At 39.8% G+C, this 19,542-nt stretch overlaps 1 protein-coding gene across 1 annotated transcript in view; it reads left to right on the top strand.

The window, feature by feature from the left end:
* The window catches only part of foxo6b (forkhead box O6 b), an 80,220-nt gene extending 67,496 nt beyond the window's left edge, over positions 1–12,724 (top strand). Inside the window, exon 2 of the mRNA XM_037692783.1 lies at positions 11,003–12,724. Within this exon, the coding sequence (XP_037548711.1) occupies positions 11,003–12,724 (1,722 nt within the window). The remainder of the gene's footprint in view (positions 1–11,002) is intronic.
* Positions 12,725–19,542: the final 6,818 nt, after the last annotated feature.

The raw sequence follows: 19,542 nt of genomic DNA, 5'->3' as shown, positions 1-19,542 counted from the left end.
GAAGTAGAGTCTCTGATGAGCTTTCTTCATCAGGCTGGTGGTGTTGCAGCTCCAGCTGAGGTTGTCATTCAGGTTAGGGATGGGGCTGATCCGATCCGGTATCGGCCTCCGATACCAGCATAATTTACATATCGGATTTTCCGATCCACCTGCCGATATTTCCGTTCCATGATGCATGTTGGCTTCAAACTATGGAATGGATTTCCTGAACGGCGGCGTGTCTCATGAACCCAGAGTAATAAGACCCGCCTCACATTCAGGAAATCCAGTTCATAGTTTGCAGCCAGTTACAACGTGAGGACTGAGTTAGCAGCACTGTGGCCAACAGCTTACAAACTTTTCATCTAAACATGTCCACTGTGTGGAAGTGTTTTACACTAAAAACACCACAAGACAGCACCGTGCAATGTCTGCAGAGTCATAGCGCCACATTAAACCACGTTAAAGTTAGTTTTACGATGGACATTCGAGCTCTGGGGCTTCAGCGGGGCAGTACTCTTTGGTCAAACCAAAAGAGGCGACTCGACCCCGGCCAGCCGCGTCCAATCTGCCCCGCTCAGTCTGCCCGTCTCTGAGGGACAGACTGAGCACGGCTGCCCCAAATCAGGCTGCCTGCTTCGGATTGAACAAAAAGTAGACATCGCTGAAACCACGGAGCTCAAATATTTACAGAGAAGTTGCTAAACTTCATCATAATTAATGACCAACCACTATCAGTTGTAGAAAACGAAGGATTTCTCAGCTTAATACTTGCAGTCAAGATATAGTTTACCCTCCAGGAGATATTTATCAGTACAATAGTAGACAATCATAAAAAACATGATTTGAAAATTATATATATTAAAAACATAAACAGCTACATTATAAAGTGATGTAAAATACTAAAAACGGGAACATGTCTGTTGGTTTATGCCATGAACTTAGCAGATGTTTGAAGCCATTTAACATTTTGTTTTATTAATTTATTCATTCATTTAAATGAAACAAAATTAAAAAAAAATCATCAAAATGAAAACATTGAATGAAAAGAGTGCAGAAAGATGAAAAAATCACATATAAATCACTTTTTTGGATGATTATTTCCTCTGGTGTTGGATGCTGTGCAGCTGGAAGGATTTTTACATTAATATCTTTACTTTTGGACATTTGTTATGATGCATAACCATAACAACAAGGTAATTTTTTACAACCGGGAGCATCTGATTAACATCTCCAAAGTGCAAATAATATCTCAACTACAGCCCCAAATCCCAAATGAGTTGAAAAGGAGGCATCGTGGATGCAGAGCAGGAGCAAAGAAGAGGGTGAAAGAGAGAAGAATGGAGTTCAAACCATCTCTTCCATAGATCATGATGGGTAATATGAGATTGCTGGGAAACAAGTTGGATGAACTTCAACCCTTAGCAAGGACCCATCCAGAGTATCGGGAATGCAGTTTTATGTGTTTCACTTAGACATGGCTGCAGGATCATATCCCCGACTCCAGCGTTTCTCTGCCAGGCTTTCTGACCATACGAGCAGATAGAGATTTAAAGAGGAGTGGCAAAAGCCAAAGGAGGTGGGTTGACAGCGCTTGTGAACAACAGATGGTGTAATCCTGGCCATGTTACTGTGAAGTGTCATCTCTGCAGTCCAGATATTGAACTGTTAGCACCAAGTTGTCATCCATATTTTTGCCAAGAGAGTTCACCAGTGTTATTTTGACATCTGTTTACATTTCACCCAATGCTGTTGCCGAGACTGCGTGTGATGTCATCAGCTCCGAGGTTGCTAAGCTACAGACACAACACCCTAGTGCGTTTGTTGCAATATCTGGGGATTTTAATCATGCGCCACTCTCTGCTACACTTCCGACATTCCAACAATTTGTCAACTGCTCTACCAGAGAAAACAAAACGCTGGACTTGTTTTATGCAAATTTCAAGGATTCATACATGGCTAAAGCAAGACCCTCTCTTGGCAAATCAGATCACAATCTTGTGTTTCTCTTCTCTCTTATCTTCCCATTGTTCAGAGACAACCTGCAATAAAGAGAACAGTGAGAAAATGGTCAATGGAAGCTGAAGAAACCCTGTGGGGTTGTTTTGAGGCTTCAGACTGTGATGCACTGTGCCAGCAACATGGAAAGGACATCAATGACATGACTGAGTGTGTGACCGACTATATAAACTTCTGTATAAACAACACCATCTCCACCAGAACAGTGAGATGCTTCCCCAAAAACAAAGCCTGGATCACCACTAACCTGAAGGAACTGCTAAACCAGAAAAAAAGAGCCTTAAGGGAGGGAGACAGGGAATTATTGAGGAGTACACAGAAGCAACTAAAAGTCAAGATCAGAAACAGCAAGGAGGTGTACAAGAAGAAGCTGGAGAGCAAGCTCCAACAGAACAATATCAGAGAGGTGTGGTCAGGGAAAAAGATCACAGGCTTAAAGCAGAAGGAGGATCAGAAGGATGGAAGCCTGGACAAAGCCAATGAACTGAACATGTTCTTCAATAGATTCAGTTCAGGAACAAGCTCAGCATCCTCCTCTTGCCCACAGCCAAACAGATATACCACCCTCCTTTGACCCAAAGCTGTCCTGTCACACCTCAAATACTGTGTCTGCCACCTCAGTCATGGACCCTTCTTCTACATATTGGTCTTCAACCAAATCAGATGATGCTAATACCTCCTTTGCCTCCCCCCTCTGCACCTCTAGAAGTCAGGTGAGGAAGCAGCTGGAGAGAATGAACTGGAATAAGGCTGCAGGTCCAGATGGTGTCAGTCCCAGAGTCCTGAAGGTCTGTGCAGAGCAGCTCTATGGGGTTCTGCAGCACCTCTTCAACCTTAGCCTGACCCAGGAAAAGGTTCCAGTGTTGTGGAAAACATCCTGCCTTGTTCCAGTGCCAAAGAAAACTCACCCATCAGTCCTCAATGATTATAGACCTGTTGCCCTGACATCCCACATCATGAAGGTCCTAGAGAGACTTCTGCTGACCCACCTGACTAAACAAACAAGCACATATCAGGACCCACTGCAGTTTGCTTATCAGCGTGGACTTGGAGTTGAAGATGCCATCATACACCTGCTTCAGCAAACTCACTGTCATCTAAAAAAAATCAGACAGCACTGTGAGAGTCATGTTCTTTGATTTCTCCAGTGCATTTAACACAATCCAGCCTGATTTACTGTCAGAAACTCCAGAAGACTCAGGTGGAGGCCTCAACAATCACCTGGATCAAAGACTACCTGACAAACAGACCACAGTTTGTGAGACTGAAGGGTTGTGTGTCTAACCAGGTGGTCAGTAGCTCAGGAGCACCACAGGGGACTGTACTCTCACCATTCCTTTTCACTCTATACACCTCAGATTTCCAGTAAAAAACAGACTCCTGTCATCTGCAGAAATATTCTGATGACTCTGCAGTGGTCAGGTGCATCAGAGATGGACAAGAAGCTGAGTACAGGGAACTGGTGGACCACTTTGTGGTATGGTGTGGAAACAATCATCTCATCTTGAATGTGAACAAAACTAATGAGATGATTGTAGATTTCAGGAAAAACAGGAACAGGTTCAACATTATTTCCATCATGGGAGAAGAAGTGGAGGTGGTAGAGAAGTATTAATATCTTGGGGTTCACCTGAAGGGACAGAGCAGACTGTACTTCTTGAGGAAGCTGAAGTCCTTCAATGTTTGCAGCAAGATGCTGCATAACTTCTATAAGTCTGTTGTAGAGAGCGCTATCTCTTCTGCCATCATCTGCTGGGGGAGCAGCACCAGAGCAAGTGACTTAAAAAAGATCAACAAGCTCATAAAGAAGGCTGTCTCAGTCCTGTGGACTCCTCTAGAACTTTGGAGATGATAGTACAAAGAAGGATTCTTCATAAAATGAAGAACATTATAGACAACCCTCAGCACCCTCTTCATCAGACCGTCATACAACATCAGAGTGTCTTCAGTAAGAGGCTTCTTCAGATCCATTGTAGGACAGACCGCTACAAGAGATCTTTCCTGCCCACAGCCATCAGCATCTAGAACAACTCTTTAATGAAACCAGGATGATGAGTTACCACAACATATAATTTCCCTCTGGGATTAATAAAGTATTTTTGAATTTATATATATATATATATATATATATATATATACATATATGGGCCTGTGATCGGAAGGTCGCCGGTTCAACTCCCTGGACCGACAACATCAAAAATGTGGGTGTGAAAGGTGAAACACCCACACCTGCCTTCACCCTCCTTTGCAAGGCCCTTAACCCCCACCATCTGCTCCCCTGGACGCCCTACATGGCAGCTCTCTGCTCCACACAGAGGGCTGTGGTAGCTCGGTGGTCTCTGATTGCATCAGGAAGGGCATCCGGTTAAAACAATTGCCAAGTCTTCATGCTAGTTAGTTCGCTGTGGAGACCTCTGAAGAAGGGAGCAGCCGAAAGAAGAAGAAAAAATGTATATGACTTTGAATTGGCCTCTATATCTGTCTTTCACATTCACATTGAGAATTGGGTTACTGGAACGTGACATTTGTGGACAGAATGCTTAACACTGTCAAAATGCCACTATGTGAACAAGCCTGTATGTGTGTGGTGGTGGTGGTGGTGGGTGGTGGAGGGGGGGGGGGGGGGGGTGTTTGTGTGTGTGCATATAAATAAATTGAAACTTAACAGCCAATTAGGTTGGTCCAGAAAAGACTCAGTTTTGGTAAAAATCTGAACTGGTGTCAGCCATTTGTGATCCTTACCATAGAAGGTGTGTGTTCAAAAGCCGCATGCTGATAAACGATGTGAAGTTCATGAACTATCCGAATTGCCTCCAATAAGAGCTAAGCTGTTGACAGGTATGACCCATGATTTTATTCTTTTGCGTTTCACACAGATGCAGACACCCCCCCCCCCCCACACACACACACACACATGCTATTTTCTTTCTGTATTCCACTGAGACAAAGAATAACAGGTAAAGGGGAGTAGCACAGCAGCTGTGATTGACATACATGCACTCAGGAAGGGAGGGGGTTAGTCTTCATGTGTCTAACCGTTCAAAAGAATGGCTCTTTTGAAAAACTCTTTGAGAAAAACAGATCCAGATCTGTCTCCCTTCAAAGGGCCATAAATCTCATCTTTAACACTGACTGTTTGGATAGCACCGCCCAGCCTTGTTCAACTAACACAAATTTACATCTCTCAATGTTTGGCCATATTTGCTCTTCTTTCACTGTGAATAAATGAGTGATGGGGGGATATGGTGGAAGCCGCAGAAGGCACAAGAATATGAATGTGGAGGGAGAGCGAGAGAATGATCAATGTTGTGATCAAGAGAGGCTGGGACACCAAGAGGGAGATGAATGGGGCTGAGAGCAAGAAAATTGGACAGGAGGTGGGGAGTGAATGAAGATAGAGAACGACTGAAGATAACAGGAGACAGAGATTGTGAGCTATGTGCAGGTAATAAACAGGGTAGAATAGACAAGATATCTCTAGAGAGGAAAAAAAAAAGAATGTGTACCATTGCATACAGTGTATAGGCAAAATGTGTTGGAGACTTGTTCTTGCCAAAAGATCGGAAAAGAGGAAAACAACAAAGTGGTGGAAGAACGATTGAACAAGATTTGGATGAACTTGGTAGAGGCAGATGTGGGTACCCATGCTAAGCAGTTCTTTAGACAGGCTTATGTTTCATTAGCTCATTCCAGGTTGGCACAGCATCCAAATGGTGTTGCCAGTCTGGGATTTACTCTACAGTCATCAATCTTACATTTAAACATGGATCTGGAAAGTCTTGCCCTCCGCACCCTGCCCCACAAACACAACACTCCCAGCCACTACATCCAACCTGTCCTTAATGTGGTAGTCCATCTGAAAGGTTTGATATCTTAGCATATGGTCATGTTTACCAAATCATGATTTTAAAGAGATGAAGTGACATTGTCATTTTATTTTAACCCCATCTTAGTGTTTCTTTTTTCATTCTGGTGTTTTATGTATTTTATTTTTTCTGACTTTCTTCTGCCAAATAATTTCTCCTCTGTATCCTTCTGTAGAAGGTCTGAATGGATCTCAGGCTTTTATTTTTGGAGACCCCATAATCTATATGAGCTGTTGTTGATTGGTTTGTGATTCATTTCTGAACACTCTGAAAAGTTTTGATGTGAAGGTTGTACCCATGTTCATGTTATGACTCAGTGAGTGTGTGTAAGGGGAAGAGGGTGGTCAAGGGAGGTACCCCTTGGTCTTTCACTTTTCAAGCTCTTTACAATTTTTTGGACCATCTTTTTTTCTAATTTGCAGTGAAGCATTAATTTAGTGAAGTAATTTAGCCATTAGTATAAATGATTGTGATCTCTAGTGAATATTTAGCACCTAAATTCTAGATAAAATTGGAACTTTGTATAACATTTAAATGAAAACAGAGTGCAGTGCTTTGTAAATCTCACAAAGCCATATTTTATTCACAATAGAACAAAGTAAATTTATTCAAGGATTTAAGATTCTCTATTGTCATTCACATCACATGTGGTACATGGGGTGGAACGAAACTATGCACACAGGGTCCCAGTTACATCCAACAAAAATACAAATTGTAAAGAAAAACAGTAATAAAATCTAAGATATGAACTAAGAATACACTAAACTAAGAATACACTAAGCACTAATAGTACAAAACAATGCACCAAACAACAGCAGCATGAACACGAGTCTGTGTGAGCAGATGAGGATGAATGAACACAGCAGCATGAAATAAATCAGCAGCATGAGATCAGCAGCATGGATAGTCAGCAGCACATGTCAACAATCAAATAGCTTTACAGTGATTTTTTTTTTCACAGTAATTTTCACAGTGATAATACTGACTAGGGATTCACGAGTCTAACAGTTTCAGGGTAGAAGCTGTTCCTCAGTCTAGTGGTTCCACACTTAATGTTCCTCAACCTTCTGCCTGAGGGGAGCGGGGCAAAAAGTGTGTGCTGGGTGAGTGGGGTCCTTCATGATGCAGGTGGCCCTCTTCCTGCATCTGGAGGAGTAGATGTCTGTGATGGTGGGGAGACTGACTCCAACAGTCTTCTGTGCAGCCTTCACCACTCTCTGCAAAGCTTTTCTTTCTGCAGCTGTGCAGACTCCATGCCACACATTGATGCTGGAGCACAGGATGCTCTCCACTGCAGTGTTCTGTACTCCAGGACACCCCACTGTATCAAATGTTGAAACTGAAAAAATGTTCCATTGTTGGGGAAAATATGAAGTAATCCTGAATTTTATTTCAACACTACCAAGAGGTGATCAGCCCCAGTAAGAAGCTGATAACGGCTCTTCATCTAAACTTTCTTTGTTCCTCTCGCTTTATTTCAATAAAAAATATATTGGTGTAATTATTTCTTGTAATCAACACTGTCAAAGTTTAAGTTGAACAAATACACACACCCTTACTAATATTTGTTTGTTTCTTAGCAAGTTGCACATTAGCACAAGCTTTTTGTAGTCATCAGCAAGTTAAAAATCTATAATGAATTCAAACATGTTTACTTAATTTTTGTTTTAAAAATTACTGAAGCCATATGTTGTACAATCAGTCAACTCTGGGAAAAGACCATTTTAACTAAACCCTCAAAACAGAAAAATGAACTAATGCCCATGCCTATAATGATTTAATGGAAATTTCTTAACTATTTGCTTAATATGTTCATCTATGGCAGCACGGTGGCGCAACTGGTAGAGCTGCTGCCTCTCAGCGAGCAGGTCCTTGGTTCAAACCCTGGTCCAGGGACTTTTCTGGGTGGAGTTTGCATGTTCTCTCCGTGCATGCGTGGGTTTTCTCCGGGTGCTCCGGTTTTCTCCCACAGTCCAAAAACATGCATGTTAGGCTGATTGGTAACTCTAAATTGTCCCTAGGTGTGAGTGAGAGAGTGAATGATTGTTTGTCTCATTTGTCTCTATGTGTCCCTGTGATGGACTTGCGACCCATCCAGGGTGTACCCCGCCCCTCGCACAGTGATTGCTGGCCATGGGCACCAGCGACCCCCGTGACCCAAAATGGAATAAACGGGTAAAGATAATGGATGGATGGATGTTCATCTATTCATTTTTTTAACTTTATAAATCTTCCAATAACGGTCAGTCAGGTCATCTGGACAGTTTCTCTTTGTGGAAAGATGTTTTGCCCTCTATCCAGAGGGCTTCATCAGCAGCCTGCTGAAGGAACTACTGTACTGCTTAAAGTACAATGGAGAAAAAAAATTGGTCACCAGGAATAGAAATACAGACAATAAAAACGATAGACCAATCAGAGCTGTTAATTATATATTTAAGATGGATGAGAAGATTAAAAAACACATGCACTGATTACAAAGAAAGAAAGAAATCATTCTAAATCCATCAGAAACTTTTTTAAGAGCTGCTAGTTTTTGCATCATGTTTTTTATTTTATTTTATTTTTTAGATTTCAACATGCAAGTGTTGCTTTTAGTGTAAAGTTTATGATTTAAATGTTGGAACATGGAACTCAAATAAGGGCCTACAAAGTTCTTATTATCAATCACTTTATAGTTATTTTATTATTTAGCCTGTACATAAAGCCAGATTGATTACTCTCCTCCTCAACCGTTTAACAAATCTATATGATGTGAGCTGCTGCACTAGAGCTGGACAATAATTCAATATCAATATATATCGTGATATACTTTTATTTAATAACGATGATATGAGTTTTCAGCACATTTTCAATATTTCAATATGATTACAGAGTTTCACTGATGCATTTCTTTTTCCGCTTCAACCCTGACAGAAAAAGGTGCAACACAACTATATAAGTGCGTGGTGATGTAGATGTTACGCAGAGCTCGAGTCCAGAAGGAGTCAGCGGTAGCAGGCTAGGCTAGGCTAATCTCCAACACTTGTTAAGTATTCGCTTCAAAATGAGTGCCCATGACCGTCAGAATGTGACTGAACAAACTTTCACAAGCGAAGAGAAAGCAGATGACATCACTGATAAGAGAGGAAAGACTAATTTGGCGATGTAGAAGTGGTTCGGCTTTCTAAGATCCAATAAACTGCAGGTTTCAATGCCGCAAAATGTGATGGAGAGTCATTCTAACTAGCGGTGGGAACACATCTAACTTGTTTCATCTGAAGAGGTTCCACTCGATAGAATATGCTGAGAGTCAGAAGATGAAGCACAATAAAAGTTTGAGCCAGCGTGTCCCTGAAACAACCCCCCAGCTGTATCGAAAGAGAAACACATGCAGCAAATATCTGCTGCATGGGCTATGTTATGGTGTTTAAAGTTAAAACTATTAATATGTCGTTACTGATGAGAAGATGACATGGAAATCTCATGTAAATTACTCAAGAATAAAAATAGCAAAATAAAGTAAGAGTTTTTGAATGACAAAGCTTTATATATATTGTATAATGTAATGATTGTTACATATTTAATCTATTGTACTGAAGTTTGGGGAAAAGCATGCAAAACAATTATAAACCCTATTTTTATTTTACAAAAAGAGCTATAAGAATTAACAAAGTCCATGCTCAATAATCCAGGTATAAAATCCAACATTTTTCAGTCAGGTCATCTGGACTGTTTATTTTTTTGTGCTGAAACGTTTCGCCTTCGATCCGGAAGGCTTCATCAGTCAAGGAAACACACAACAAAACTGATTCTTCCTCCAACAGCTTACTCCAAAGTGGAACAATCTTATCACAAGCAGAACTGGTTTGTTCCACCTGACTGAAAAATGTTGCAGCTTTAAGAATTATTAGTAGGAAGTGCTATGGTCACCCAACAAATATATTATTTCATCATTTATTCATTCAACCTTTATCAATTGAAATTATTAAAATTTTATGATTGGTTGAATATAGTATTTTACAAGTCATGTATAAAGCTCATAAAAACGAGAGTCATTATAACCTTAAGGGAATGGAAATGTTTGTAAAACCTCCATTTAGAACTGGTCTGAAGGAGCTGCGTTGTAATTCTGGGAACAGGATTGTGGAATTGTTTTGATATCACCATAAACATTTCTAGAACATTTATATGTTTAAAAAGATAATTAAGTTAAAATTGTTAGGAAAGTGTGATACTCTGTGAAGAATGCCTGATGTTTTTTGTCTTCGCTTCGGGGTTCAAGCCTGAGTTGTTATTTGTAGTTATTTTGTAAAGGAGCAGATATTCTTCTTCTTTCTGCACACTTTTCATTCAATGTTTTTTTTTCTTTTTGATGAATTTGTTTTGTTTATTTTGTTTCTCTTAAATTAATTAATAAATTTAAAAGAAACTGACAAAGTTGAGAGTTTTATGTTTATTTGACAGTGATTTCAAATTTTTTTGAAGGCTATATACAAATAAAAGGTGAACATTAATTTATTTGTACAGTTTTCCTGAGGCTTTTATATTGTTTATATCAATATCAAAATTATATCGTTAGCGACCGAAATTAAGAAATATATAGTGATAAAAGTTTTGGCCATATCGTCCAGCCATATGCTGCACTAAAAGTAGAGAGGAGCTGCTAAGTGAATTAGACTGACAAGAGAAGAAAAGTAAATCCAGAACATTTTCTTAACACAACTAAGCATCACATTTTATATTATATTTAAGTTCAACACAAATGTTCATGTTTCATTAAAATGAGTTTTTATTTTATTTTTCCGTGCTAATGTTTTGGGGTGTTTTATAGCCACAGAAGACAAAAAATAAATTCAAATAAAGTAGACCACATTCATACACAATGTGGGACACACATTGGAGGCAATGAGGGGTTCAGTGTCAAAACTCTCCCATTGGAGGATGGTCGCTCTACAGTTGCCCCAATTAATAATATATTTAATATTCAATTTAATTAATAATTAATATGTTTTATTAATTATTTATTTACAATTTACTTCATGTCCCAACTGTTTCTGATTTGAGGTAGTAATCGTAAATGTTTGTTTGGTTCATTTGTGGAATAATAAATGTATCATGTTTTTACTTGTCTTTTTCTTCTCTCTCTTCTGCCCTTCCAGAATTCAATCAGACACAACTTGTCTCTGCACAGTCGCTTCATCCGGATGCAAAATGAAGGATCAGGGAAGAGTTCCTGGTGGGTGCTTAACCCAGAAGGAGGAAAGATGGGTAAGGGACCCAGACGACGGGTAGCCTCTATAGAAAACGGGACACGCTATTTGAAGTCAAAGGGCCGCATAAGCCGAAAAAGAGCAAGGCCCATAGGTCTTGAACAAGGACAAGTTCAGGGAGCTGGTTCAGCAATGCAGGGTTCCCCAGAGCAAGGCAGTCCAGCAAGGAAAGGTAGTGTCGGCATTAATGGAGAGGAGTACGATACCTGGACAGACATTCATTCCCGTACCTCATCCTCTGCCTCTACGCTGAGTGGTTGCCTTTCTCCAATCCTAGCAGAGGGAGACACTGATGAACCTGAAGAGGGTGGACTATCTTGTTCAACATCTCCACGCCTATACCCTAGTCCCACCAGTGCACACTCCCCAGCCTTGGGCACTGGAGGCTACTGTCCCAATGTGGAGTTGCCTCAGCTCACCAACCTGACAGGCACAATTAGTCTTGATAAGAGTGGCTACTCCCAGCCACAGCAAATTAAATGTAATGGATATTATGTGTCTGGGACAAAAACAGAGAGACCTTATTGTGGACCTTTGTATGGACAGTCTTCCATGGGCATTTTACAGCATCACAGTCCTATGGAGACCATTCAGGAGAACAATTCAGTTAGTTTTCCGCGGCCAATGAGAGCCTACTCAGAGTGCAATGCCCTGCAGAGTCTGCTTATAGGAGGTCCTGCATACAGCAACAAAGACACTATGCTAAGCCAGGGATGCAAAACAAATGTGTTATTAACACAAGAAAATTGTGTTCACAGCCAACACAACCACAATCAAAATCACAGCCACAATCAAAATCACAGCCACAATCACAGCCAAGAGCTTACACCCAATCCTAGTCTACACAGTGGTCATGGCTCAGTCCAACAGCAAAACACAGCCCATCATCAGAACCATAATCCTGGTCATAAACACCAAGCTAGCCTTGACTACAGTCACAAGCCCCATACTCCCCACGATTATGGTCAGAGTCATGAACATAGTCACAGAAATAAAGTAAATCCTTGTCATGATAACAGCCCTCGCTCAAGTCAGAGTCACTTGCACAGTCATCCCCCCCACAACCCTCATAACCCTATGCACAATGGGCCTCACCAACAGGCTCTGTCTCCACGGGTGAGCCCTGACATCTTGCAGCCTTATAGTCTCAAGACCTCTAACCACTTTGGGCCTCGCCCCCACTTCCCCACATCCCCTTCCCTTCCACTAAACCCTGCAGGAATTATGGATGTTCCCCAGGACCCCTGCCGCCTGGCAACTGCACCTCACCCATGCCATCGGTCTTACCCTGGAGCTCACCAACATGGTATGACTGACTCTTGGCAAGACTACTATCATCACAACAACCAGACAGGAAATTCTGAATACCAGGGACAACAGCACAACTCTCATAACAGAATGGCTGGCCAATTGGAGATGGAAAATGTCACTAATGGTCTTGACTGCAATGTGGACTCCATTCTGCTCAATGACTTTATAAACAAAGACCATGTGGATTTCAACTTTGATGGTTCTCTGTCACAGGGGGTGGGCATGGGAATGGGCATGAGCTTAGGGGCTTTTGCTTGCCGTCTGCCAGCACATAACAACCAGAGCTGGGTGCCAGGGTGAACTCAGGCCTGAGGGTTTAGATAAACCATAAAGCTCATCCACTGTGCTGGATGGATGATGGGTTTTACTCTTGGACTGACTGTACTTTTTTCTGAGACATGCTAGTTTTTTTTTTCGTTTTTTCTTGGGGACTCCCTACATTTCCACATTGTGCTTTGTTAATCTTTCTTCTAGTGTCTCAATATTGCACTTGCCTGAATCAGACCAGTTCTAAAATCCATGTTCTCAAACCCAATTCATGTCCCTCAGTTTTTGATTCTGTTGTTTTTACTGTTTTATATAAATCTCATTTAGTTTCTTATCAAGCACTTTACATTCATCTCGTCATACGAATGCAGCACCACACATATTAGGCCATGCTATGTGTTGACTTAAGTTTAATGTATGAAATCCACTCTACAAAACTCTAACCTCTCCTATAACAATGGTGTAGGTCTTGTCTTTAAATCATGACAAACGGCTGTTAATTATCTTGAATGCAGATGAGCTCTTAGATTAGAATGTAAAAGGCAATCGGTTATGGGCTGGGGCTTTGGGGGTAATGAAGAAGAAAGCTGTGGTAATGCTGGTGGGTGCATTGAAAGCCAGTGTTAGAAGAGTAATACAAATATTCCCTCTGTGCCTCTTCCTCTCATTTTGTGAATTTATGTAGTTTTTCCTATAATGAAATAAGCTACAGTCAGAGCCTGCTGTACATCCTGTCTGATTGACTGGTCTCAGCTCTCACCTTTACAAAGATGACCCCAGAAAAGCGAGCAGCCACAATAGGTTGATGGAGCTGCCATCCTCAAAACCTCAGCAACCTTGCCTAATTCTCTAACACCCAGGTTCAAGCCTATTATGTGATTTTACTCCTGTGAATTACTCACTGACGAAGAGCATCAGCAGATTCCTATTTTGTTATATCTCGTTTAACAAAACCCCCTCCTTTTGTGCCACCCCATCCTGAGGTTACTCAGAGGGTAAACAAGAGTAATTAACCGCCAAACATGATGGATGATTTATGCAAGTGTATTTGCTCATTGGCACAAAGTCATAATCCTTCCTCCTGCCAAGCACAGGAGGGTAATTTTTGAGAAGTGGCACCCAGCAACAAAGTAGTTTGCAAAATGTTGTGCTTACATTGTCCTTCAAGGTTTTTTTTCTTTACAAGCGTTCCGACCCAACCCAGCCATCCCATAGCTTTCCTTTGCTGTCGTTTCCCTGTGCGTGTTTTGCGATTGTGCAGTTGTCTGTCCAATGAGTGTGGATTAAAGCTGTTTTGTGCATCTTGAGGACGATCCACAATGAAATAGTGTTTTTTTGAATATACTTTTGTATTTTTATTTTTTAACTTTTTTTTATTTCAGCTTGATGTCCACATGGAAACATTTTAAGAACTTCAAAATGGTATTCCTGCAAATGGGTTCCAGAATGAAAAAATAAGTCTTTAAAAGCCCAGAACGTCATTAAAATTCCAAAACACTATTTTTTTGAAAACAAAAATGTCATAGCCTCACCTCTAAACTAACACAAGACCCCAAGTGTGTCTAAATATAATACCAACAAAATGATGACATGTTTGTGTTTCTGCTTCAAATATTGTGAGAAAATTCCTTTCCTTAAGCCACGGGTCACCAACTGAAATTCAGCAGGGTTCGCTTAAAAAAAATGTTCTAGCAAAACATCCAAACTATATTTACATATATCCACATTTCTTCATTCACCATATTCGTATTTCAGGATTGTACCTTTCTATGAGCTGGCAGCTTCTAACTAGAGAATGAAGCAGAGGAAGTCATAGCAAGTACCAGAAATGCCAGAAAAGCTTTACAGCCAAAATTCACACTAAATTGTAGAAACACACACACAGACACCAACCCCCCCCCCCCCCCCCACACACACACACACACACACACACACACACACACACACACTATCGGTACCACTTTACAATAAGGCTCTTCTTTTAGATGGCTAATAAATAGTTTATATATATATTATATTATATATGTTATTAATTCCTCTATTAACACTTTATAAATCATTAATAACTGCTTATTATTCATTAATTAAGAGTGAAAGAGACAAAACTGACCGGTTTCTTGCCAAATATGTTCACCTATATATTTAATCTAGAGTTGTTGTATTAAACATTTGAGACTAACTTACTACCTTGTAAGCACAATAGGCATTTGTAAATCTATTTCTTTAGTATATAATATTAGCTGTAGATACTTATAATGCAGTGATAAAGTACAATAGTATATGCTAAAGAAATAGATTTACAAATGCTTATTGTGCTTACAAGGTAGTAAGTTAGTCTGGAATGTTTAATATAACAACTCTAGATTAAATATATAGGTGAACAGATTTGTCTCACTTTTTGACAAGAAACTGGTCAGTTTTGTCTCTGTCACCCTTAATTAATGCATAATCAAATATTATTGATTTATAGTGTTTATAAGGGAAATAATAATGTATTTATAGACTATTTATTAGCCATCTATAAGGGGAGCCTTATTGTAAAGTGGTACTGTTTCATTCAGACCAAATGTCACGTGCTAAATAGCCAGCTTCAGAAAACTTTGACCAGTCAGTCACTTTTCCCTTCTGATAAAAGATAATGTGTATTTCCATATACAATTTTTTTTTATTCTTCTTTCTTTTAAGTGTGTTATGATGGCTCATTGTTGTAACCCAACTGTAATTTATGTGTAAAACTTATTGTGGGTGGAGGACTATCAGTGAGTGTAGCACAGTGATGTACAAAAGCAGATTAAGGGAATATCCTTTAGAAGTTACTTACCCTGGTATTACTCATGTTTGCTGAGTGCAGCATACCTGATACAAATCATTTATATTTATTGGTTAGGAAACCTCACTGCTTTGTCTTCTTGTTGACAGTCAGAATGCCATTTCTGTTTGACTGCATTTTATCCTGTACATAATCTATATTGAGAAAAAATACATTTTGGATACTTTTTTTTGTTGCAAAAAACAATCTCTTTTTTTTTTTTTTTTTTTTTAAATAATGTCTCTATTTATGTTTTGTCTGTAAAATAAAACAAAAAAAGAAAACTGTTTTTTGTGTCTTTTTTTTTTACATCAACAACTGTGTATAGGTCTAATAAGGTTGAATCAGGTCAGGTATTTTCTGCTGAGATCCTTTCCAGAAGAAACAAAACAAACAAACAAAGGTGAAAGGTTAAGGTAGGATTATTCAGACATTATTAGAAACAACAAATTTAATAAGCAGAAAGGAAACAACACAGGTTGTTTCTTTAAATTCTTATTTTATGTAGATTTGGTCACTTCTACATTTAAAGAGTTTTTAATTTCATTTGAAATTCTGTTGTTTTGACATTTTACTTTTCAAGCAGAAAGTGGGTTTTTCCTTTACTGGCTTCTGATAAGCCCGGCATTATTGATCTGTCACTTTTTTCTGTACACCTTTTCAGCAAAGAGGGTTTGCCAGGAGGGGGAAAGGTTTGCATAGGAGGACATCTTTCTGGCAGTTTTGGAACAGATCTCAACTTTTATTTGTTTTGTTTATTGGCTCCTGTTGAATGAGTGCACTTTTAATTTTTACATATTCTGGTAAAGAGCAGTCAGGTTGTTACTTTAATTTTTACTGATTTGATTTTTTTTTTTCCCTTTGGGGCATATGAAATTGTTTGATAATGTATTTTATTTTTTATTAATTTTTTACTGTTTTGCATAATGATACAAAACGTGTTTGGATCTGAATGGGTTATTTTAAAAATATTTTTTTAGAAAATGTAAAAACAAACAAAAAAAATAAAGTTTTTTTAAATTTAAAAAAAGAAACGAGAGATCCAGGCCCTATGTTTGACTAAAGGGCAATTTTACTATTTCTGTGTTCATTTTGTTTGCTGTAAGCGAAGCTTTGGGAAACATTTATTTGAGGTTGTGTTTTAACTTTTTCTGTTTTGTACTCAAGAGGCTCTGCGGAAAACTTGGGATTCAAGGTTTCCAGAAAGGGGGGATACAGTCTGGCCCCCACGCCCAGAAAAGGTCAGCTCACGACCTCCGAATATTTGCACTCACTGCCGATGAACACCTACATCCATCCATCCATCCATCCATTATCTTCCACTTGTACCGAAGTCAGGTCTCGGGGGCAGCAGTTTGAGCAGGAGGCCCAGACATTTATTTCCACAGCCACCTCTTCCAGCTCTTCTGGGCGGACTCTAAGGTGTTCCCAGGTCAACTTAGAGATGTAGTCTCTCCAGCGTGTCCTGGGTCTTCCCCAGGGTCTCCTCCCAGTTGGACATGCCCAAAGCACCCCCCTAGGGAGGCACTGTTGGGATTACCTTCACCCCACTGAGTCGTTGATCGAAGAGGTACCTTCAAGAGACGTCACCTTCAATTACTATACAAAGTCAGGGAATTATTAAATGATAAAGCTCTGTACATGTTGTATAACACAATCATTGTTCCACATTTAATCTATTGCATTGATGTTTGGGGGAAAGTGTGTAAAACATTTACAAAACCTATTTTTATTTTACAGAAAAGAGTTATAAGAATTATCACCAGAAAGCATTACAGTCATCCATCAAGCACATTATTTTATCAACTGAAGTTATTGAAGTTCCATGATTTGGTAGATTACAGTATTTTATCAGTTATGTATAGGGCTCAAAATAACACATTACTATTAAATATCCAAAGAAATTTTGTTAAAAGACAAAGTTGTTATAATCTTAAGGGGATAGAAATATTTGTCAAACCAAAATTCAGAACTAGTCTGAAGGGAAGGTCTACCTCAATCCAAGGAGTTGGATTGTGGAATGGTCTAGAGAGTGATGTGAAAAATGCCAAGTCAATGTGTACATTTAAGAAAAAGATCAAAGCTGAATTGTTAAAAAAATATATATGAAGTAGCTTAGTGTGTTTTGTATTCGAATTAGAAAAATTAGAAAGAGTTATTCATTTTGTTCAGTTACTTGAAAATTATTATGATTGAAATAATTGTTTGAAAAAAGGGGCAGATATAATAAGATTTTTTCTTCTTTCTGCTGCCTTTCATTTTAAATATCTTGTATCTTTTTTATATTGTTATGGAATTGTTTTGTACTTTTTTTAAATGAATAAACTTTATACCATACCATACTTTATACCATACCATACCAATTTAACACATTTATTTTCACACCATTAAAAGAGTACATGTACAGTTTTAAAACCGAATGCATTCGGGAGACAATCAACAAGGACGTCACCTTGATTCTAGCGAGCCGAAAACCTCAAGATTGGCTGAGAGCTGAGAGTGCGTGCAGTGGATTATAAAGCTTTCCTAGTCCTACCTCTTTCCGGGATGTATCCCATTTTGATTGGTTCAAACTATTAACAGTGAGGAAGGGGGTCTTTTTGTATTAGTTGAACTAGTTGCTAGGTTCTCGCCCTCTTCTGCCTTAGTATCGGACCCTCCCATACTCCCGTTACGTCCTAGTCTCTTTGCATTTTGACTAACACCTATGGTTATGAGGTTTGGATTATGACCAAAATAATGAGATCCCAGATACAAGTAGGCAAAATGGGCTTCCTTCATAGGGTGGCTGGGCTCAGCCTTAGAAATAGGGTGAGGAGCTTTCTGCAGTTTTACTTGTGGTTCCTAGAGTTTCCAAAATCAGAAAAGGAGGCAGAGTTTTCAGTCATCAGGCTCCTCTCTTGTGGAATGAACTTCCAGTGTCTGTCTATGAGGCTGACACATTGTCAACTTTTAAGATTAGGTTTAAGTCTTTCCTTTATGATAAATCCAATAGTTAGGGTTGGTTTGGGTTTCCTGAGCTATCCCTTAGTTATGCTGCTATAGGCTTAGACTGCTGGAGGACATACTGATCACATTTTTTCACTCTGCTGCTGACTTTACTTACTCTACTTGCATGGCATGGAGGCTGCACAGCTGCAGAATGAAAATCTTTGCAAAGAGTGGTGAAGGGTGCACAGAAGTCTGTTGGAGTTAGTCTCCCTACCATCACTGACATCTACACCTCCAGATGCAGGAAGAGGGCCACCTGCATCATGAAGGACCACACTCACCTAGCACACACACTTTTTGTCCCGCTCCCCTCAGGAAGGAGGTTAAGGAGCATTAATTTTAGAACCACTAGACTGAGAAATAGCTTCTACCCTGAGGCTGTTAGACTCATGAATATCTAACCAGAATAATCACTGTGAAAAATCACATCATGTTGCTGCTGATCTGTTTCATGTTGATGTGTTCATGTGTGCTCATGTTCGTGCTTGTAATGACTGGCGGAACCCAGAGTTGTACGAGACCAGGATAAAGCCAAACTCAGATGTATAAAAAGGTAACAGTGTTTATTATTTACAGTAAGGGGAAATTTACAATTGGTATCTCTGGAGCTCCTGAAAGAGAGAACAGGGTCATTTGGTCCTGGTAGAGTGGCTGAGTAGATGTTGATGTTGATGATATGTTTGTTTCTCTTACAGGTGGTGAATGCTATAGTGGGGGGTAGAGTGGAATCCACAGTGGCACCCGAGCAAAGGGGATCAGGCAGGGGAGGCCAAGCAAGTCTGACATGCAATGGCAGGCAAGGCAGGTCCGGCAAGCGAGAGGCAACAAGGCAGGACTGGCAGATGACTGGCAGGCAAGACAGGATTCGAGGAATCAGGATACTGCGGGCACAAAGAACAGGGTAAGTCTAATTCTCTTAGACACATATTTTCAGGACGAAAGCATAAATACCAAATGAGGCGCAATGCTCCAGAGTCGGGTCGCACTGGACTGCAGCCTTAAGTAGTGTTGCTCCTCATCAGGTTGATGGCCGACAGCTGGTGTTAATTGG

The sequence above is a fragment of the Nematolebias whitei genome, chromosome 19 (assembly GCF_014905685.2).
Source record: "Nematolebias whitei isolate Nwh7 chromosome 19, NemWhi1, whole genome shotgun sequence".
Classification (NCBI taxonomy): domain Eukaryota; kingdom Metazoa; phylum Chordata; class Actinopteri; order Cyprinodontiformes; family Rivulidae; genus Nematolebias; species Nematolebias whitei.
This window is presented reverse-complemented; position numbering and strand designations above follow the sequence as displayed.